This window comes from Lycium barbarum, chromosome 8 (assembly GCF_019175385.1).
Source record: "Lycium barbarum isolate Lr01 chromosome 8, ASM1917538v2, whole genome shotgun sequence".
In the NCBI taxonomy this organism is placed as follows: domain Eukaryota; kingdom Viridiplantae; phylum Streptophyta; class Magnoliopsida; order Solanales; family Solanaceae; genus Lycium; species Lycium barbarum.
Genome location: NC_083344.1, coordinates 124,410,236 through 124,429,988, shown reverse-complemented (window position 1 = coordinate 124,429,988; position 19,753 = coordinate 124,410,236). Strand labels below are relative to the sequence as shown.

At 34.0% G+C, this 19,753-nt stretch overlaps 2 protein-coding genes across 4 annotated transcripts; both read right to left on the bottom strand.

Annotated features, from left to right (window-relative positions):
- Positions 1-652: 652 nt before the first annotated feature.
- LOC132605414 (transcription factor MYB27-like) lies at positions 653-2,243 on the bottom strand. The gene is made up of 4 exons (XM_060318571.1): positions 2,129-2,243; positions 1,766-1,895; positions 1,515-1,615; positions 653-1,155 (listed from the first exon to the last, which is right to left on the bottom strand). Exons 1-4 carry the CDS (start codon positions 2,241-2,243, stop codon positions 878-880), a joined length of 624 nt encoding a protein of 207 aa, XP_060174554.1. The 3' UTR covers positions 653-877.
- Positions 2,244-3,582: 1,339 nt separating this feature from the next.
- Positions 3,583-15,988, bottom strand: LOC132607131 (transcription factor MYB27-like). 3 transcript variants are annotated; one of them, XM_060320965.1, is made up of 8 exons: positions 15,621-15,648; positions 14,883-14,993; positions 13,938-14,006; positions 11,543-12,898; positions 11,295-11,453; positions 10,934-11,063; positions 10,683-10,783; positions 9,902-10,344 (listed from the first exon to the last, which is right to left on the bottom strand). In XM_060320965.1, exons 5-8 carry the CDS (start codon positions 11,407-11,409, stop codon positions 10,070-10,072), a joined length of 621 nt encoding a protein of 206 aa, XP_060176948.1. In that variant the 5' UTR covers positions 11,410-11,453; positions 11,543-12,898; positions 13,938-14,006; positions 14,883-14,993; positions 15,621-15,648; the 3' UTR covers positions 9,902-10,069. The 3 variants fall into 3 exon arrangements, with proteins under 3 accessions (XP_060176950.1, XP_060176948.1, XP_060176949.1); XM_060320967.1 differs by lacking the exons at positions 9,902-10,344; positions 10,683-10,783; positions 10,934-11,063; ... (1 more) ...; positions 11,543-12,898; positions 13,938-14,006 and adding exons at positions 3,583-3,718; positions 4,981-5,049 and having other exon boundaries at positions 15,621-15,988; XM_060320966.1 differs by lacking the exons at positions 9,902-10,344; positions 10,683-10,783; positions 10,934-11,063; positions 11,295-11,453 and having other exon boundaries at positions 12,598-12,898; positions 15,621-15,980.
- Between the last annotated feature and the right edge of the window lie 3,765 nt (positions 15,989-19,753).

The window sequence follows — 19,753 nt, the reverse complement described above, 5'->3', positions numbered from 1 at the left end:
TGAATTCATATATAATAAATTATGCAGGATATCCTTGCACATATCTTTGAAAAAAACGAAATTATTTCCATAAGTTGGCTACTGCCACAAAGCATTCTTGGTGCATGGTGCTTCAAGCATGTTGCCTGTATGAAAAAACAAACTTTACAAAACTCTTTCACCTAATCGATCATGGTGAAGTTAGCAAAGGATACGACGGATAATACACCTTACAATAGAATTGGGAAAGAATACGAGACTAAGGTGAATTTTAAGAGAAAGATAGAGTGGATCTTTTTTTTTTTTTTTTTTGGTTGTTCTATCTGGCTGTAGGCATGGGCATTGCATTGGCAGGGTAGAAGATCTCAGTCCAAAGAGACACTTCACCTCCTCAATTGTGACTCTTACCCTTGCTCATCTCTTTAATCAGAGAAATTCCTCTCGGCTCGTATTAGTCTGTGTTTTATTGTAGGTAGTCATTCCCCTGTTCCTTATTACTCTTCTCCAGGATATGACGCCATGAATCAAGAAATTCGGGTGATATACATACAAAGGCCTTAGTTCATCAATGCTTTAAAGAAAAAGTCATCAGCCCTAACCGGGAACAATGATCTTTATCAAGCCTAACGCCTAAATTGGACTTTCTCTTGCAGTACTTGCCACTCTGAAATTTAGGATTTAGTTTCGATATGGCTTTTTACCTATTGTTGTAGGTTATTTTACTTGATTATTAGTACACATAACTTAAAGCTAAAGGAAGAGATAGTAGTATGGCCAAAATGGATATTTTTCTCCTTTTCCCCCATAAGAATGTACAATTCAAGCTGTATATACAGATCAAGATTCTTTGCATTTCTACAGAAAGAAAAAAAAAAAAAAACTAAACATTACTATTGATTTAACTATTGTCCCATGTAGTGCTAGTATTGTCTTCAGAGGTCCATGGAGAATAACAAGAACATTGGTATGAGCTGCAAAAGTACATATGATGCTCCATTCTGCTTTGTTCATATGACCAACTTGGAATCCAATCCAATAATTTCACTTCATTTGAAGAGTATGCCAAAGAATCAGCAGAGGAACAATCACCTTTTTCAGAAAAAGAGCCACCACTGTTAGATGAAGGGACATTTGATGATTTTTGTTCTGAATTACTCGTATTATTTCCAGAGCATTCTGTCAGAATGAAACAAATCATTTGTGAGAAAAGGCACAGTTAGGAAACAGACATTCACTTATAAACACTGACTGTGTGAACAAATTATTACATTATCTGCTTATGCTGCTCGGATTCTCCAAAAGTGCTGCTAGACTCATGTCGTATCCTCCAAAAATACACTACTTTTGGAGGATCCAACATACACCAATAGCATTTTGGAAGAGTCCGAGCAACACAGGTATCTGGTCATCTAAAAGATAACTACGTATAATTGTCCATATATAAGTGGAACTGGTTGTCTGAAAAACAACATGTCAAATTACGTTGATAGTGTGAAAATTAAATCTATATCACCAAGCAGAGTCATGCAATAGACCTTGTTCGTAAATTAGTGCTTTCTTTCTCAGATGACTTCTCCAGTAGTTCTTGATTTCATTGTCAGTTCTTCCAGGCAATTTTTTAGCAATCTTCGACCACCTATATGATGTCAATAAAACTTTAGTACAATAAGCAAGTGGGATAATCCTAGGCTGAAAACAGGAAAAGGTTTTTTGGCATTTGGATAGCAGACTTTGTTGTAAAGCATCTTTAGAACTTATCAAAATGAAAATAAGGTTAATTACTTACTTGTTTCCCAAATGTTTCTGAAGTCGAATTATCAAACGTTCGTCATCTCTTGTTATATGACCATGCTTTAGATTTGGGCGGAGGTAGTTCAGCCATCGCAATCTGCAGCTTTTTCCACTTCTCCTCAGCCCTGCGTGGAGCATATTTAAACAGGGTTATTTGATGTTTCTTCTCAGTATGAATAGAGGGAACAAGGGCGGATTTTGTGGACTCGACTTGAACTCTATATATATGCATATTTATGTTAAAAACATTTAAAGTGTATAAATACAATAAGATTAACGCATTCTGAGCCCACTTACTCTTGATTCTAAATTCACCTCTGATTCGTGAAGTTTAAACATTGTGCATAGCTAATCATACCTGAAGCTTTTGCTAATGCATCCCAACGACGTTCACCTAAAATGGCTACAATCATAGCTAGTCTTTCATCTTCCTCTTCGAGCCATTGCCCTCTTCGCAGTTCCTCTTCTTGCATGGTTAATTGAGAAGCCATTAGTGAATATTTATGGTTGCCAGAACCTAAGAGAGTCACCCTTCTTATATAGGACGCCAAGTTGGCTAATTGTATATGGATAAAAAAGAGAAAAAGAGTAAGCAGAAGATCTTACCTGGAAAAAATGGTGGAAACCATCAGTTTATAATGGAATGTTAGCATCATCTTAGATAAATTCATCCTCTTGAGGCTACCATTGAGTCAGCAATGGGTTTTTGAATTTTATATACATAAAGAGTGGGGTTCTATCTCCTTTTTACATCACCGAGGTTGTCTGCTACACAAGTTCTTTAACACTACACTGGGCATAAAGATTGTCTCATTCATCATAATAATATAAACTATAAAAGAACTTTAATTAGGCATGTGCTTACATAGAAAAATCAAGATAAGCATGAAGTTTTGGTGCATAGCAAAATCCAATATATGCATCTCCTGTGGAGGCAACTAAATCTTATTGTGCTTCACAGCATTTTTAATTGAATTGAGACACTAATACAAGTTGAATTTTACCACTACTGCGAAAACCATTCACTTAGCCAATTGCAAGACCTGTAAATATGGCCCCAGCTTTCAAAAACTGGAAGGGTTATATTACCTCACTGTTTCAATTGCTTGTCTTTATTTTCTCTTTTTTTTTCGTCACACATGTGAGCTCCTCTATTATTCCGCTGCTATCTCCTACCAGCACAATGTAAAGCAGTGCAGATAGATTGACGCATAGTGTAAAAGCATATCTGGTGTATTGTGAACAAAGTCCCACATAGAAAGTAGGGAAAAAAAAAGCCACTTATAAGATGTCGGATACTCTTAGTGAAGCCTTATGGGGAAAATCACGTGAGCTTGGCCAAACGAGGACAATATAAGAGTATCTTTGGCTGTTTAGCCAAATAAAGCTGACATGCTTCGTAGATTGATTTGGCAAGATAACATTCGCTCTATCACTATTATCATCCTTACTTGACAGTCAATACATGACAAATTTAAGTGATTCTACTAGTAAATCTTCATTGTGTATTCTTATTTTTTCTTATAAGCAAGAAAAAGTCATTGTGTATTCATATATCATTATACGTGATGGAAGTCTGACATTTGGGAGATGTTACTGAATAGAGTAAAAGTTTGATAGTCTGCAATGAGAAGGTAGCATAGGATAATGACATCACCATAAAAAGTTCCATACCATATAACTTGAGATGTAATTAACTTTATCAAAAAGCCACAACTCCATGTAGTTGTCAAATGTACAATAAATTTCAAGTTTGATAAAGTACAAATAGGACCTCCTTAAATAAGGAACAGTTGCAGTAACCGATGATCTCTATAACCCACTTCACTAGTTTTTGACAAGCCTCAAAGTAGTTGGTATAACAAATGGTGAACTTCAGCCACTCCAACGGAAAGTATTAGCGATCAATGAAAGATTTGTTCATAAGATCAACTGCAGAATCCATGAACTGCAAGCACAAAAACAATAGCGAAGTGTCAAAAAGGTAAAATGACACTTGTACTTTTGTAACCACAGTTCTATGCAAGAATCCAGCTACAAATGTGCATCTTTGTAACAGATGGTCTATTTTCACATTCTTGATTATACTTTTGTCTAATTGAGAAATTTATACTAGCAAGAAGAAAGGGAAGATCACCATCAACCTATTTGTTAATTAGCCAAATCCTTTTTTATGAATGCATTTATAATAACTACATTCATTACTTTGATAATAGTTTGCAAATGTAACAGGAAATGGAACTATCAGCTCCACCTTCTTCAGAGATCAACATATTATTTTTGTCCACCTAGCCATTCTATTAATAACTCTCTTTGAAAAGCATGGAAAGCATTCTATCATCCAACAGCTTCGAGGAGCTAGTAATTTGCTATCCATATTCCACAGAAATCATAAGCTATTACATTGAAGTTCAAAAGATGTGACAACTTTTGCAGGTAATATATTTTATAAAGCTAAATCAGTTTTGAGACAAGGCAGTATCTGCTTATGCAAGGTTATGTGAAAGGAATGTACAGCTTGCATTAGAGGCAATAAATCAATAAACTGATGAAATTAGTTTGCTTTCACAAGAACTAAACCAGATACTAGATTTGCCTTAATAGCGGGATCCTTTTCTATCAAATAGGAAGGTCTGTAGCACAAAATGTACTTCTAAGTAATTTCCCCATAGATCTTATATCTACCTTTTTTTTTTTTTTTGAATAAGAGATCCTATATCTACCTATATGAAGAAGAAATCATGCAACGAAACGGGAAGACCTAGTATGTAGAAGATCATAACATGAGTGATTAGGCAGATTTGGATATATATATATATATATATATATATATATATATATATATATATATATATATATATATATATATATATATAGTGGCGGAGCCAGGATTTTCGCCGAGAAGGTTCAAAATATAAAAAAGTAAACATACAAAAAGCCTAAGAGGGTTCAACATCTACTATATATACATAAAAAATAATTTTAACCTTATAAAAATAATGTTTTTTTCCGCCGAGGGGGTTCGGATGAACACCCTCAGCATTGTGTGGCTCCGCCACTATATATATATCCACCCATGTGATAATTCATTCTACGATATATATATATATATATATAAGATCCATATGTATAGATATCATCATCGACATCCAGAAAGCCGGTTCGTTTTTTGATAATTGGAACACTAAACCAGACGAAGTAAGAATTTACCTTCCCAACTGACTTTAGTTCTCGCCCAACAGGTTCCATAAATTTCAAGTCGACTTCAATGGGCCATACCTGCATGAATATTAAAAATAGGGAGTGTTAGAACTGAACGTTAGGAATTAAATGAAGAGGCTCAAAAAAAAATCCAAAAAGTAAGGGATAAAACATATTTAGCACATAAAGCCAACTATCATAAGTATTTACATTACTAAATTCAACAAGTGTCTTTCATGTGAGCTCCACAACCCACCACCCAACCCCCCACCCCCCAACCAAAAAAATATAAACTTGTAACGGAAAAGGAATTGATTTCCTTCTTTACATGTACTGATTTGCAACATCATCATTCGCTTTCCCTAAAAGTGCAAGCTTGTTTCAAGCCGAGCAACAATCCCATCTTTATTATACCTTACAAAGACAACTAGTAGAATTTCAAAATGCTAAGAAGATTTCAGTATCACCAACTTAAATCCCCTCTGCATAGCAGTTCTATCATTAATAATATGCAACCATCAGACTGCAGCTTAGAAATGCTTGAACTTTGATGAACCTACATTAAGCTAACAAAAAGAAGCACCACCAAAAGCGCTACATAATATTACATAGAAAATATATAGTTAACTATAATAAAATTAACCTATAGAATATTAATCAAGTACTATTTTTGAATTAATAACAAAACTAGATTAGATAATACGTCCAAATTATTAATGACAAAGAAGTGCAAAGAAAAGCAGGACAACATTGGGTGTCAACACCATTGAACTACGAAATGACTCATTTATGCACTCGTAAAATGAAGGGTTTAGATTATGCCATGTGGCAAATCTGGTAATAGTAGAATTTTGCTAGTGAGTAATGGCATATATGACCCTAAATGGTAACGATGGTGACATTTTTGAGCCCAGCTATTAACGAGTGGCATGACTGAGCCTATTCTGACAGTTCGATAGCATATTTGAACATTTTCCATAAATTCTATTTAGATACTCAAACTCCAACTTTCAATTGAACATAAGATGATAATTTTTGCCCTTTCTTTCTTTAACTGTAACCGATGTATGGTTTTATGCCCTCCTCTCATCAGTGGCGGATGTAGATAGAGCCGAGGGGGTTCATCCGAACCCCCTTCGGCGAAAAATTACACTGTATATATAAGGTGAAAATTATTTTTTATGTATATATAGTAGACGTTGAACCCCCTTAGCTTCTTCATTTATGGCTTCTTTATATTTTTGAACCCCCTTGACATAAATCCTGGCTCCGCCACTGCCTCTCATTAGTAGTTTTGTTTGGTGGGACTGACGCAGTAGGGGTCCAAGCCTAACATCCCATCACCACAAGGACCGAGACACTAGGTGAAAGGCTTAAATTTAGAAAAATACATGATAAAACATTACTATTAGCAGAGGCAGGGTTCAAAATCACAATTTGTTTTGTTTAGTGGTTCTGAATAAATTATTTGTACATATTATATGATTTCTAACACAAATACATATAGGATTTGAGCTAAAATTGTTCATTCGGTAAAATTACTGAGTTCTGCCGAACTCGTAACTTAGATTGTGGTTCCACCCCGCCTATTGGACACTTTCAGTAGCAAGTGATCTGCCAAATTTTCTAGTTGCTAGCTAATATACTTATTACGGACTAAAATCAGCTTATTTTGAAAAGTGTTTTTAAAAAAAGGACTTTTGGTGAAAAATAGTTTGTGTTTGGCCAATTAATTTAAAAAAACACTTTTGAATAGCAATTAGTGTTTGACCAAGCTTTTAAAAAGTGCTTTTAAATGTATTTTTCTTAAAAGTACTTTTCAAAAAAGTACTTCCGGAGAAAAACTACTTTTTTTAGCTTCTGAAAAACTATTTATACTACTCCCCAAAAGTACTTATTTTCTCTCAAAAGCTTGCCCAAACACCTCCCCTTTTTAAAAATAAGCACTTTTTGAGAAAAATAAGCTTGGCCATACAGGTTATACTTCGGCCGCTTGGCAAACTTTTCAAGTTTCTAATCCCACTTATTTTAAATAATTGGAGATCACATGACAAAGATTTAATATGGTAATAACAGTATTTAAGAAATATTTATATTATTTTTTCTTAATATCTTAATACTGAAATTAATTTCATGATATTTAATGTAACGGCTCGGAAGAGCACAAACTCTTAATGAATTCATATATAATAAATTATGCAGGGTATCCTTACACATATCTTTGAAAAAAACGAAATTGTTTCCATAACTTGATGATATACGCATGCAACACGAAACTAGTATTCCTAATAAGAAAGGGCTAATTAATTAGAAGACCAAGTAAACTGATCAATAAAGGATGCAGCTCTTTTAAGTTGCTCGTCACACTCCGCATTAACGAACCAACATCTTTTCTAATAGTATTTCATTTTAGTAGAAAAAAAACCAACTTGTTTTTGGATAACACATGATCCATAATTGATTTTGCACTTTATGGATAGGATTTAATTCATATGCACTAATTAATAATAATAATAATAATAATGTAAAAAAATTCTACAATCAATGTTGTAGCAGGTGATCTATAATATTTTCTAGCTTACTAATCCTACTTTTATGAAAGATTATAACCAAATACTTTGAAAAAAAATTCTTACATTGTCAGTGTTTAGAAGTTAAAATCCAGGGTTAATACACTGAATATCACTCAATTTATAGTATTGATCGTTACAACAAAAGTCATCAAACTAGTTATTTTTCTAATCGCAAAATAACTCAACTTTTACTTATTTTCCTAAAATATCATTTGTGTCAATGAATTTGACTGGAAAACACACAATTTCATTTTGAACAAAAAGAATACATGACCCAAATTACAGTGACCTGCTTACTGAAAATGCTAAATTATCAATTACTAACAATGCTTGCTGATGGAGGAGTTATATGGTCAGTAATTTTAGCAGGATGGATTTGATGTAAGATCATGATCCAATGATTTTAAAAGATAGATGTTTAATTTATCAGCATTATCATGATCTTAATTAGAATTTGAAGCATATGGGTAAGCATTGCTATCATCACCTAATAAGGTAGAAGCATATGGCTCCCATCTATTGAAAATTATTAGTTCAATGTATATGGATAATCAAGTACAGATTGAATATATATCGTGACGGATGCAAATTATTTTTAAATGTTGGTGATTGTACTTAACGGACTTGATGACCTCTGGAAGATTATGAATTGTGAAATGCATGCAAATTTAGAATTGAAAAAATTGTATTAAAACGAGCATAAGATTCGAGATCAGTAAAATGGGCACCTAAATAATAGAATAAAGGCATCCAATGTATATTTAAGTGGTTTGTAATGTTGGTGGGAACGTACCAAAGGTATGGGTGCCCAAGAGCCTTTTGAAGGCTTTACAAGTAGAGGTTCTCCAAATTACTTTTAGAGTAAAATAATCATTCTGTCTCCATCCCAATTTAAGTAATGAGATTTGAGACACGAAATTTAAGAAAAAAAAAAAAAAACTTTTGAAATTTGTGACCTAAACTACGATTATATCATCTTTTACGGTATATGTTAGGTGCCTAAATACAAGTCATATTTGGGAGTTGTAAAATAATGTCCAATCTTTATCGGAATTTGGAGGTCAATCCCAAGGACTGATTGTGGGACCGAGGAATATTGGATTTGAGATTGATTCCTCTTCTTCCATTTAGTGCTTGAGGGATAGAAAACAAGTTATCACGAATAAAATGTAGATTTAATTTTTGTCTAACGTTTTCCACATTTTACTTTCAAGATAGTGAAGTACTTGTTTGTGCAAGCCATTCCATTAAAAAACATGATTTGTAAAAATAAAGAGAGAAATGTAAATCAACTGTCTAAAACATGTAGTTAGTACCATTAAATATAAACTTCTCTGGGGATAATAAGCAAATAGACTTGTAAGAATCAGTTTCTGTAATTGTTGCCTTCTCTTTTTCAATTTTATGAATAGAGTCCTCATATGATTTCAGTCAAACTGGTAGAGCTGATAAGTCCATTAATAGATGTAGAAAAGTGCTGTTGGTCCTCGTCATTGCTCCTTTGAGTGTCCTCTGGCATTATTCCATTCCTTTATCCTTCTTCATGTTTAATTTAATGGCAAACAAGTAAAAGTTAAAGAATGGAGTTATATACATTGACAGTATAAAGAGTGTTTCTGTTATTACTGCAATTTAACTGGTTATAGTAAGTTCTCATTCTGTTTTTAAATGATCATATCAGGCTAAGATACTGACTTTGCCGAATAATAACAGGAAAGCCAGACCTGATTTCATCTTCATGCCCAAGAGGGATGGACGTGTTCGCATATGCATCTATTTTGAAAAGCAGACACGCCGAAGTTGGCTACTGCCACAAAGTATTCTTGGTGCATGGTGCTTCAAGCATGTTGCCTGTATGAAAAAAACAAACTTTACAGAACTCTTTCACCTAATCGATCATGGTGAAGTTAGCAAAGGATACGACGGACAATACACCTTACACCAGAATTGGGAAAGATATTTACGAGACTAAGTTGAATTTTAAGAGAAAGACAGGGTGGACCTTTTTTTTTTGTGTGTGGTTGCTCTATCTGGCTGTAGGCATGGGCATAGTCATTCCCCTGTTCCATATTCTTCTTCTCAAGGATATGACGCCATGAATCAACAAATTCGGGTGATATACATACGAAGGCGCTAGTTCATCAATGCTTTAAGGAAAAATCATCTGCCCTAACCGGGAACGATGATATTTCTCAAGCCTAACGCCTAAATTGGACTTTATCTTGCAGTACTTGCCACTCTGAAATTTAGGATTTAGTTTCGATATGGCTTACCTATTGTTGTAGGTTATTTTACTTGATTATTAGTACACATAACTCAAACTCAACGCTAAAGGAAGAGATAGTAGTATGTCCAAAATGGATATATAATCATGTTGTTTTTCTAGTATGTCCAAAATGGATATATAATCATGTTGTTTTTGTCCCTTTTCCCCATAAGAATGTACAACTCAAGCCGTATATCCAGAACAAAATTCTTTGCATTTCTACAGAAAGAAAAAAAAAAAACTAAACATTACTATTGATTTAACTATGGTCCCATGTAGTGCTATTGTCTTCAGAGGTCCATGGGGAATAACAAGAACAATGGTATGAGCTGCAAAAGTACATATGATGCTCCATTCTGCTTTGTTCATATGACCAACTTGGAATCCAATCCAATAATTTCACTTCATTTGAAGAGTATGCCAAAGAATCAGCGGAGGAACAATCACCTTTTTCAGAAAAAGAGTCACCACTGTTGGATGAAGGAACACTTGATGATTTTTGTTCTGAAGTACTTGTATTATTTCCAGAGCATTCTGTCAGAATGAAACAAATCATTTGTGAGAGAAAGCACAGTTAGGAAACAGACATTCACTTATATACACTAACTGTTTGAACAAATTATTACACTATTTGGCTATGCTGCTCGGATTCTCCAAAAGTGTTGCCGGACTCATGTTGGAGGATCCAACATGCACCAATGGCATTTTCGAAGAGTCCGAGCAACAAAGGTGTCTGGTCATCTAAAAGAATGTCCATATATAAGTGGAACTGGTTGTCTGAAAAACAAAGCAGACAACCTAAAACAACATGTCAATTACATTGATAGTGTGAAAATTATATCTATATCAACAAGCAGAGTCTTGCAATAGACCTTGTTCGTAAATTGGTGCTTTCTTTCTCAGATGACTTCTCCAATAGTTCTTGATTTCATTGTCAGTTCTTCCAGGCAATTGTTTAGCAATATTCGACCACCTATATGATGTCAATAAAACCTTAGTACTATAAGCAAGTGGGACAATCTTAGGCTGAAAACAGGAAAAGGTTTTTTGGCATTTGGATAGCAGACTTTGTTGTAAAGCATCTTTAGAACTTATCAAAAAGACAATAAGGTTAATTACTTACTTGTTTCCCAACTGTTTCTGAAGTCGAATTATCAAACGTTCTTCATCTCGTGTTATATGACCGTGCTTTAGATTTGGCCGGAGGTAGTTCAGCCATCGCAATCTGCAGCTTTTTCCACTTCTCCTCAGCCCTGCGTGGAAGCATATTTAAACAGGGTTATTTGATGTTTCATCTCAGTATGAATAGAGGGAACAAGGGCGGATTTTGTGGACTAAACTTGAACTATGTATATGCGTACGTATGTTAAAAACATTTAAAGTGTATACATATAATAAGATTAACGCATTCTGAGCCCACTGACTCTTGATTCTGAATTCAGCTCTGATTCGTGAAGTTTAAACATTGTGCATAGCTATTATACCTGAAGCTTTTGCTAATGCATCCCAACGACGTTCACCTAAAATGGCTACAATCATAGCCAGTCTTTCATCTTCCTCTTCGAGCCATTGCCCTCTTCGCAGTTCCTCTTCTTGCATGTTTAATTTAGAAGCCGTTAATGAATATTTATGGTTGCCACAACCTAAGAGAGTCACCCTTCTTATATAAGATGTCAAGTTGGCTAATTGTATATGGATAAAAAAAGAGAAAAGAGTAAGCAGAATATCTTACCTGGCAAAAATAAGTGGAATAAATCAGTTTATAATGGAATACCAGCATCATCTTAGATAAATTCATCCTCTTAAGTCTTAAGGCTACCATTGGGTCAGCAATGGATTTTTTGAATTTTATATACATAAAGAGCGGGGTTGTATGTCTATTTTTACATCACCAGTTTTGGTACGGTACACCAAGGTTGTCTGCTACACAAGTTTTTTAACACTACGCTGTGGGCATAAAGTTTTTGCCCATTCAACACTATAATATAAACTATAATAACTTTAATTAGGCGTGTGCTTACATAGAAAAATCAAGATAAGCATGAGATTTTGGTGCATAGCAAAATCCAATATATTCATCTCCTGTGGGGGCAACTAAATCTTATTGTGCTTCACAGCTTTTTTCATTGAATTGAAACACTAATACAAGTTGAATTTTACCACTACTGTCATGACCTGTAAATATGGCCCCAGCATTCAAAAACTGGAAGGGTTATATTACCTCACTGTTTCAATTGCTTGTCTTTCTTTTTTATTGTCTTTTTTTTCCGTCACACATGTGAGTTCCTCTACTATTCCACTGCTATCTCCTACCAGCACAATGTAAAGCAATGCAGAAAAATTGACGCATAGTATAAAAGGATATCTGGTGTATTATGAACAAAGTCCCACATAGAAAGTAGACAGAAAAAAGAAAAAAAGCTATTTATAAGATGTCAAATACTCTTAGTGAGGCCTTAAGGGAAAAATCGTGTGAGCTTAGCCGAAAGCGAAAAATATAAGAGTATTTTTTAGCTGTTTTAGCCAAATAAAGTGACATGCTTCATAGATTGATTTGGCAAGATAACATTCGCTCTATCGCTATTATCATCCTTACTTGACAGTCAATACACGACAAATTTAAGTGATTCTACTAGTAAATCTTCATTGTCTATTCTTATTTTTTCTGGTAAGCAAGAAAAAGTTATTGTGTATTCATCTATCACTATCCGTGATGAAAGTCTGACATTTGGGAGATGTTACTGAATAGAGTAAAAGTTTGATGGTCTGCAAGATAGCAAAGGATAATGACATCACCATAAAAAGTTCCATACCATATAACTTGAGGCGTAATTAACTTTATCAAAAAGCCACAACTCCATGTAGCTGTCACATGTACAATAAATTTCAAGTTTGATAAAGTACAAATAGGACCTCCTTAAATAAGGAACAGCTGTAGTGACCGATGATCTCTATAACCCGCTTCACTAGTTTTTGACAAGCCTCAAAGTAGTTGGTATAACAAATGGTGAAACTTCAGCCACTCCAACGGAAAGTATTAGCGATCAATGAAAGATTTGTTCATAAGATCAACTGCAGAATCCATGAACTGCAAGCACAAAAACAATAGCGAAGTGTCAAAAAGGTAAAATGACACTTGTACTTATGTACCCACAGTTCTATGCAAGAATCCAGCTACAAATGTGCATCTTTGTAACAGATGGTCTATTTTCACATTCTTGATTATACTTTTGTCTAATTGAGAAATTTATACTAGCAAGAAGAAAGGGAAGATCACCATCAACCTATTTGTTAATTAGCCAAATCCTTTTTTATGAATGCATTTATAATAACTACATTCATTACTTTGATTATAGTTTGCAAATGTAACAGGAAATGGAACTATCAGCTCCACCTTCTTCAGAGATCAACATATTATTTTTGTCCACCTAGCCATTCTATTAATAAGTCTCTTTAAAAATACCAATCTCGAGTCCCACAGAGAGAATATACCATGGAAAGCATTCTATCATCCAGCAGTTTCGAGGAGCTAGTAATTTGCTATCCATATTCCACAGAAATCATAAGCTATTACATTGAAGTTCAAAAGATGTGATAACTTTTGGAGGTAATATATTTTATAAAACTAAATCAGTTTTGACTTTTGAGACAAGGCAGTATCTGCTTATGCAAGGTTATGTGAAAGGAATGTACAACTTGCTTTAGAGGCAATAAATCAATAAACTGATGAAATTAGTTTGCTTTCATAAGATCTAAACCAGCTACTAGATTTGCCTTAAGAGCAGGATCCTTTTCTATCAGATAGTAAGGGTTGTAGCACAAAATGTACTTCTAAGTAATTTCCCCATAGATTCTATATCTACCTTTTTTTTTTTTTTTGAATAAGAGATCCTATATTTACCTATATGAAGAAGAAATCATGCAACGAAACGGGAAGACCCAGTATGTAGAAGATCATAACATGAGTGATTAGGCAGATTTGGATTCATATATATATCCACCCATGTGGTAATTCATTCTGCGATATATATATAAGATCCATTTGTATAGATATCATCATCTACATCCAGAAAGCCGGCTCTTTTTTAGATAATTGGAACACTAAACTAGACGGAGTAAGAATTTACCTTCCCAACGGACTTTAGTTCTCGCCCAACAGGTTTCATAAATTTCAAGTCGACTTCAATGGGCCATACCTGAATAAATATTAAAAATAGGGAGTGTAAGAACTGAATGTTAGGAATTAAATGAAGAGGCTCAAAAGAAAATCCAAAAAGTAAGGGATAAAACATATTTAGCACATAAAGCCAACTATCACCAAACATGTAACAGAAAAGGAATTGATTTCCTTCTTTACATGTACTGATTTGCAACATCATCCCCTCACTTTCCCTAAAAGTGCAAGATTGTTTCAAGCCGAGCAACATTGTTTCAAGCCGAGCAACAATCCAATCTTTATTATACCTTACAAAGACAACCGGTAGAATTTCAAAATGCTAAGAAGATTTCAGTATCCCAAACTTAAATCCCCTCTGCATAGCAGTTCTATCATTAATAATATGCAACCATCAGACTGCAGCTTAGGAATGCTTGAACTTTGATGAACCTACATTAATCTAAAAAAAAGAAGCACCACCAAAAGCAGATTTTTTTTTGTCTTCCTTTTTTCTTTTTTCCAAATTAACACTTGGAGATTAAATTGAAGAGACCCCCATAAGCTCATAGTGAGCATAGTCAACTTCTAATTACCTTTTCCCTACAAGCTAAGCTATATAAAATTACAAATAACTAGATAACAGCCGCAGCAAGCTTAAGTTAAACAAATCACCAGTCCTCTCATTCATTCACAATTCTGTTTATATTCTCACGATAACAAGCTAAGAAGTGCATCACAGAATTTACCATCTTAAGAGTATTAATTCTATCACATTATCCAATACAGTCATAGTTCTGGAAGAGAAGTAAAACATTTTAGGCTCTAATAGTAAGAAAAATCTAATCTTTGAAAACTTGTCATTGTCATCTAAAACGCACTACAGATAAGATAAAAAGAGCAAGTCAGATAGAAGCACCTTTAACCCGAGAAGTTTGATAGGTGGATTCTGTCCAGGAACAACGCAATCAGGCCCTGCTGCTTCTACTATAGCCTCCGTCCCCAATCCGCTTCCAATTGGATCTGGATGCTGCAATTCCCATCCAAAAAAGACCACAAAGATTACATCTTTTGAAGTGAATTCCATAGCCACTCATCATCCCCAATAAAAAGAAAAACGGAATACTACTGCAGCAACTCTAAGGGCGTGTTTGATAAAATGTTTCCAATTTTCCCATGTTTGATTGGACAGAATGTTTCGGAAAACATATTTTCTTGGAAAACAAGTTCCTTAAAAATGACTTTCTAATGGAAGTAGGGAAAACAAGTTCGATAAGTGATATTCCAAGTTCATTATCTCCTCCCCAACCCCTTGACCATTCCCCCCCCCCCACCCACCCCATCCCACCACATAGTATTTTGCTAGATTACATATAAATGCACTTGAGATAATATCTTTTTGCCTACTTGTTTTCCAAGAAAAGATTTTCCTTGGTACCAAACACACCCTAAGTATAAAGTGCCATAGTACAAATTAAAGAACCGTATAACTTGCAGAAAGGGAAAAACTATAACCTAACACCTCACCAAAACAATGAACGCCTATAAAGCCTAATATGCACTCCAATCTTTTCTTGGTCATCTTTTTCCTAGCAGGACCAATAAAACAGAAACAAATATATGATTCTTGAAAGACTGCCCAAAAAAAGAAATAAACCTTCATGATGGAAAGAGCATAATCTGAGTGAGGGTTTTGAGGAATACGAAGAATAGGTGAATAATGAATCTTGGGTATTGGTCTTGCACCACCAGATACAGCTCTCCATGGCACATCTTTCTGTAGCGCTGCCGTTCCTCCACCCATCCAATTGTCCTTAAATTTCTATATCTATTCACTTCTTTTCCTGTCTCTGGAAAACAAAAACAAACCCTTTTTTATATTGCAGAATTGAAAGAGAAGATGTGTGATTGAAGAAAGCGTTAGCTACAACAAGTGGTGCTTCCTTTCTGTTTTATCTGGTTTTTAGTGGACGGACGCCATCTATTTTTATCACACATAAGGGCTATCTCAAGAACATAACTTGTACAAATTAAATTTCTCTGTTTTAATTATAAATTGATAACATAATTAATTTTTCATTTTCTAATTTCTCTAATCTTTTTCATGTAGGTCCAATATCCTACAGAGTGGAAGACTGTTTGGAAAACAAAGTCAAAGTAGCCTTTGTATGTCTTTTTCAATTTTTAATTTATTTTTCTTGTTGTGACATGGTAAAATATGAGAAGGTTACAGAAGTACAAATTCCTTTCTTTTAAGGAGGCAAATTCACGATTTCACGAGGATGAGTTCACCATTGCTTTAAAATAAGATATAAATTTATGGGGTTCACCATTTTTTTTTTTCATTTTTTTTTTTAAAAAAAAAAAATGGGACTTGATATAATTAGAAATAAAGAAAAGAAAATTATATGATGCAGTATGAAGTAAAAATACCTTTTTTACTTGAGTAATAGTATAAAAAGGAAGGTAAAAAGGTAGCTTTAGTAAAAATAAAAAACGCTATCCAAGCTGGGGATTGAACCTGTGACCTTGAGAAAATAAAGATAACCTTTGACTAGTGCTCCACTCAGCCTATTATAACCATGTTTTCATTTAGTTAATATTAGGTATATTTTCAGAATTATACACATAATATATCGAGATTAGTCGAGTGATCATGTATTCACATGACCCAAAATTTACACACAAATTCGCCCCCGCTAACACGGGCCCAACATTTTAATTCTTTTCTGTTAACTTTTAGTAATTATTATTTTCTTAAGCTAGAACCTTTATCTCTTCTGCTTCGCATTGTTAAGTTTTTTTGTTGTGCGTGTTATTTTGGCCATTTTTAATTATATATACCTATTAATGGCTGGCTCAATGTAATTTAGCCATAAATCTCCGGATTTACAAATCACATAAGAGGAAGAATTTTTCAAAAGTGGAGTTTTAGAATTTCTATGTTTTGCTGTTTTTTTTCCTTTTTTAAATAATAAATTCATTAGAAGTTTGGTCTCTAAGTTTTGTCAATCTCATTTAGCTGGAGGTTCAACGCTGCATTTTATAATACCTAAAATTTTAATAAATCATAACAAAATCATTTGCACTAATATTTCATATGGATATGGAATTTCATTTGTATATTTATCATTTAACATTAGAAATTACATTAGGGATTGTAAAATGTAACTGTTAAACTTATAGTTTAAAGTTGGTGCGGGTTAAAAAAAAAAAAAAAACTTAAATGTGTTGTCATATTGCAAGAAATGGGTTAAACGACGCACTACTTGTGCGCTCTTTTCTAATCTTTCCAATGGAACGTTGATTATTTTAAGCAGAATTTTATCATGGAATTATTTCTCCTAATTTTGACCAATTGAATCCTTAATAATAATGTTAAGAAGTTGTGCTTTGAACTTGAAGTGCTGCACTAATGAGCTTTTGAGTGTGCTGCACTAATGAGCTTTTGAGTGTTAGAGCCTGTTTGGATGGGCTTATGCTTATAAGTTGTTTGCAGCTTATAAGTTAAAAAAAATAAGTTGGGGTAGTCTAACTTATTTTTTTTTTACTTATAAGCTGTTTTCAACTTATAAGTTGCTTTAGATAAGCTAAGTCAAATGGGCCCAATTATTTTTTTGAGCTTATTTTAAGCATAAAATGACTTTAACCTGGCTAGCTAAACACTCAAAAAAACTGAAAACAATTTATAAGCAACTTATAAGTCAATTCAAATGGGCTCTTAATGGTTAATTTTTTCAACGTTAGTGACATGCAGTGTGAGTGGAGTCATTTCAGAAACCACTTGGCCTTAGAGTATTAGACGTGCAAAAAGCAAACTAATCAGCAGTTTTTTTAAAACTGAATAATGAATAGTGCACAATTACTCAAAAATGTCATTAGATAAAATAAATCGATCCAACAGAAATAAGGTGAATCGGTGATATTTTTTGATGACATAAGCACAGGAGTAAATAGGTCAACACTTTCAAACTTTCGTCTTCAGCTACAGTGCAGCTCTTTTTCATCCAATGGAATTGTTCCCTTTTAATGCAATTACAAAAACGTCCTACTGGGCCCAAAAAAAGGATACGCTTGACCATGGGCAAAAACGTCTGAGCAGCCAAAAGCTGATAGCAGGCACAATGATCTATTTACTTGGACCAATTAAGCAATTCAACTGAAATTACCAAAGTGCCCTCTGGTCGACAAGCTGGCATGATGACCAGGAAGATATATAATGAAGTCCGTGTTGTGCACGGCCCAACATTGTGTGTGCTTATAGTTTTACAAGATAATTTATATAAAAACTTAATTTTTTTTCTTATTTAAAGCTCATCTTTAAATCAGTTTAACGTTTTTTTTTCCAGACAAAAAGTTAATTCGGGTTTTGGAGGAGATGGTCTTCCATGATCATTTACAAATTGAATAGAATAAAATAATCTTTTCAGATTTTTTGCGAGTTATTTCTAAAATTTTATCTGCAAAAAAAATCTCTTAAAAAAGACATAATTAATTTTAAAATCTCTAAATATAAATTTTTATATTTTATCTTCAAATTGAGATAAATATTTATTTCTAAATTTATTTCTATTTATGATAGTCACAATAATTGTATATCAACATTAAGGCCCCGTTTGAACATGGTTTTAAATCATGTTTGGACATACAATTTGATGGTTTATAAGTTGTATTTTCTCTTATAGACATAAAAATTTCACAAATTGTGAAAAATATCAAAACATTCTCAATTCTTATACAATCTTACCAAATGAGCAAATCATAGTTTATAGCAAAATTAGTACACCGCTAGAAGGCTTTTCTAAAAAAATGCAACATCAATTAATCAAACTTTACTTCAATAAAAAAAAACAAAATACATCAAAATACCCCTAAACTATACCCCAAAAGTCATTTTCACACTTAAACTATCCTGCGATCTATTACACACATAATATATAAAAAAGTGATATTTTTTATCCCTCCAAAGCTGATGTGACATAAAAAAGAATTATATTTAAATAATAGGAAAGTGAGATCAATTTTTTTAAAATTTATTATAAAAAATAATTTTTAAATAATAAAAAAATTATTCCTCCACCACAACCGCGCCCCCATCCACGCACCGCACCCCACCCCCTTCTCTTCCAACTTCACGCCACTGCCACCCCACCCTCCCGTCTCCTCCACCTTCATGCCACCCTATCCTCCCGTCTCCTCCACCATCACGCCGCCCTACCCCACCCCCCAAACCCTTTTTCTTCATTTCACCACCACCACCCTCGCCCGCTCCCACCTCCATTCTCCTCCGCCTTCACGGTTGGCGGAGCTCTTGCCCAACTCCCCGATCTCTCGCCCACTGCTCGACACCAAGCATACAAAAACGCACAAAAAGGGACAAAAGAACAGCAGCTCTGCACAAACAGCCAGCAGCCAAACGATTTTTTTTTTCTTTTTCTCTTCTGCTGCTGCCTCATTCTCGTTCCAATTTTTTTCTTGTTCCTCTTCATCTTGGTATTCTTCTAATCTTTAATTTTGTCAAAATTTCACTTTTTCTTTTCATGCTCTAAGACACACATTAATTTGATTGTTTCTTTTTAATGGGTTTATGTCAAATCTCATTCTATCTTGTTCATGATACTGATTTTTTTTTTTATCTCCCAAATGTGCATTCGTGATTCTAATCATTCTACAACTTTGATAACCTTATCAGCGGCTTGAATGTTTGTATGATATGTTTTTTTGATTATGGGTTCTCGTTCTTAAGTTGTTTACACTCTCAGTTGAACTTGTTTTTTTAGCATGAATTTC

Bases quoted from the DNA above. Each gene is read 5' to 3' on its own strand.
- LOC132605414 (XM_060318571.1), bottom strand. From the start codon at position 2,243: ATGCAAGAAGAGGAACTGCGAAGAGGGCAATGGCTCGAAGAGGAAGAT. The intron at 1,896-2,128 runs GTATGATTAGCT...TGCTCCACGCAG, and splicing joins TGCATTAGCAAAAGCTTCAG to GGCTGAGGAGAAGTGGAAAA. The intron at 1,156-1,514 runs GTCTATTGCATG...TCATTCTGACAG, and splicing joins AGCACTAATTTACGAACAAG to AATGCTCTGGAAATAATACG.
- LOC132607131 (XM_060320965.1), bottom strand. From the start codon at position 11,409: ATGCAAGAAGAGGAACTGCGAAGAGGGCAATGGCTCGAAGAGGAAGAT. The intron at 11,064-11,294 runs GTATAATAGCTA...GCTTCCACGCAG, and splicing joins TGCATTAGCAAAAGCTTCAG to GGCTGAGGAGAAGTGGAAAA. The intron at 10,345-10,682 runs GTCTATTGCAAG...TCATTCTGACAG, and splicing joins AGCACCAATTTACGAACAAG to AATGCTCTGGAAATAATACA.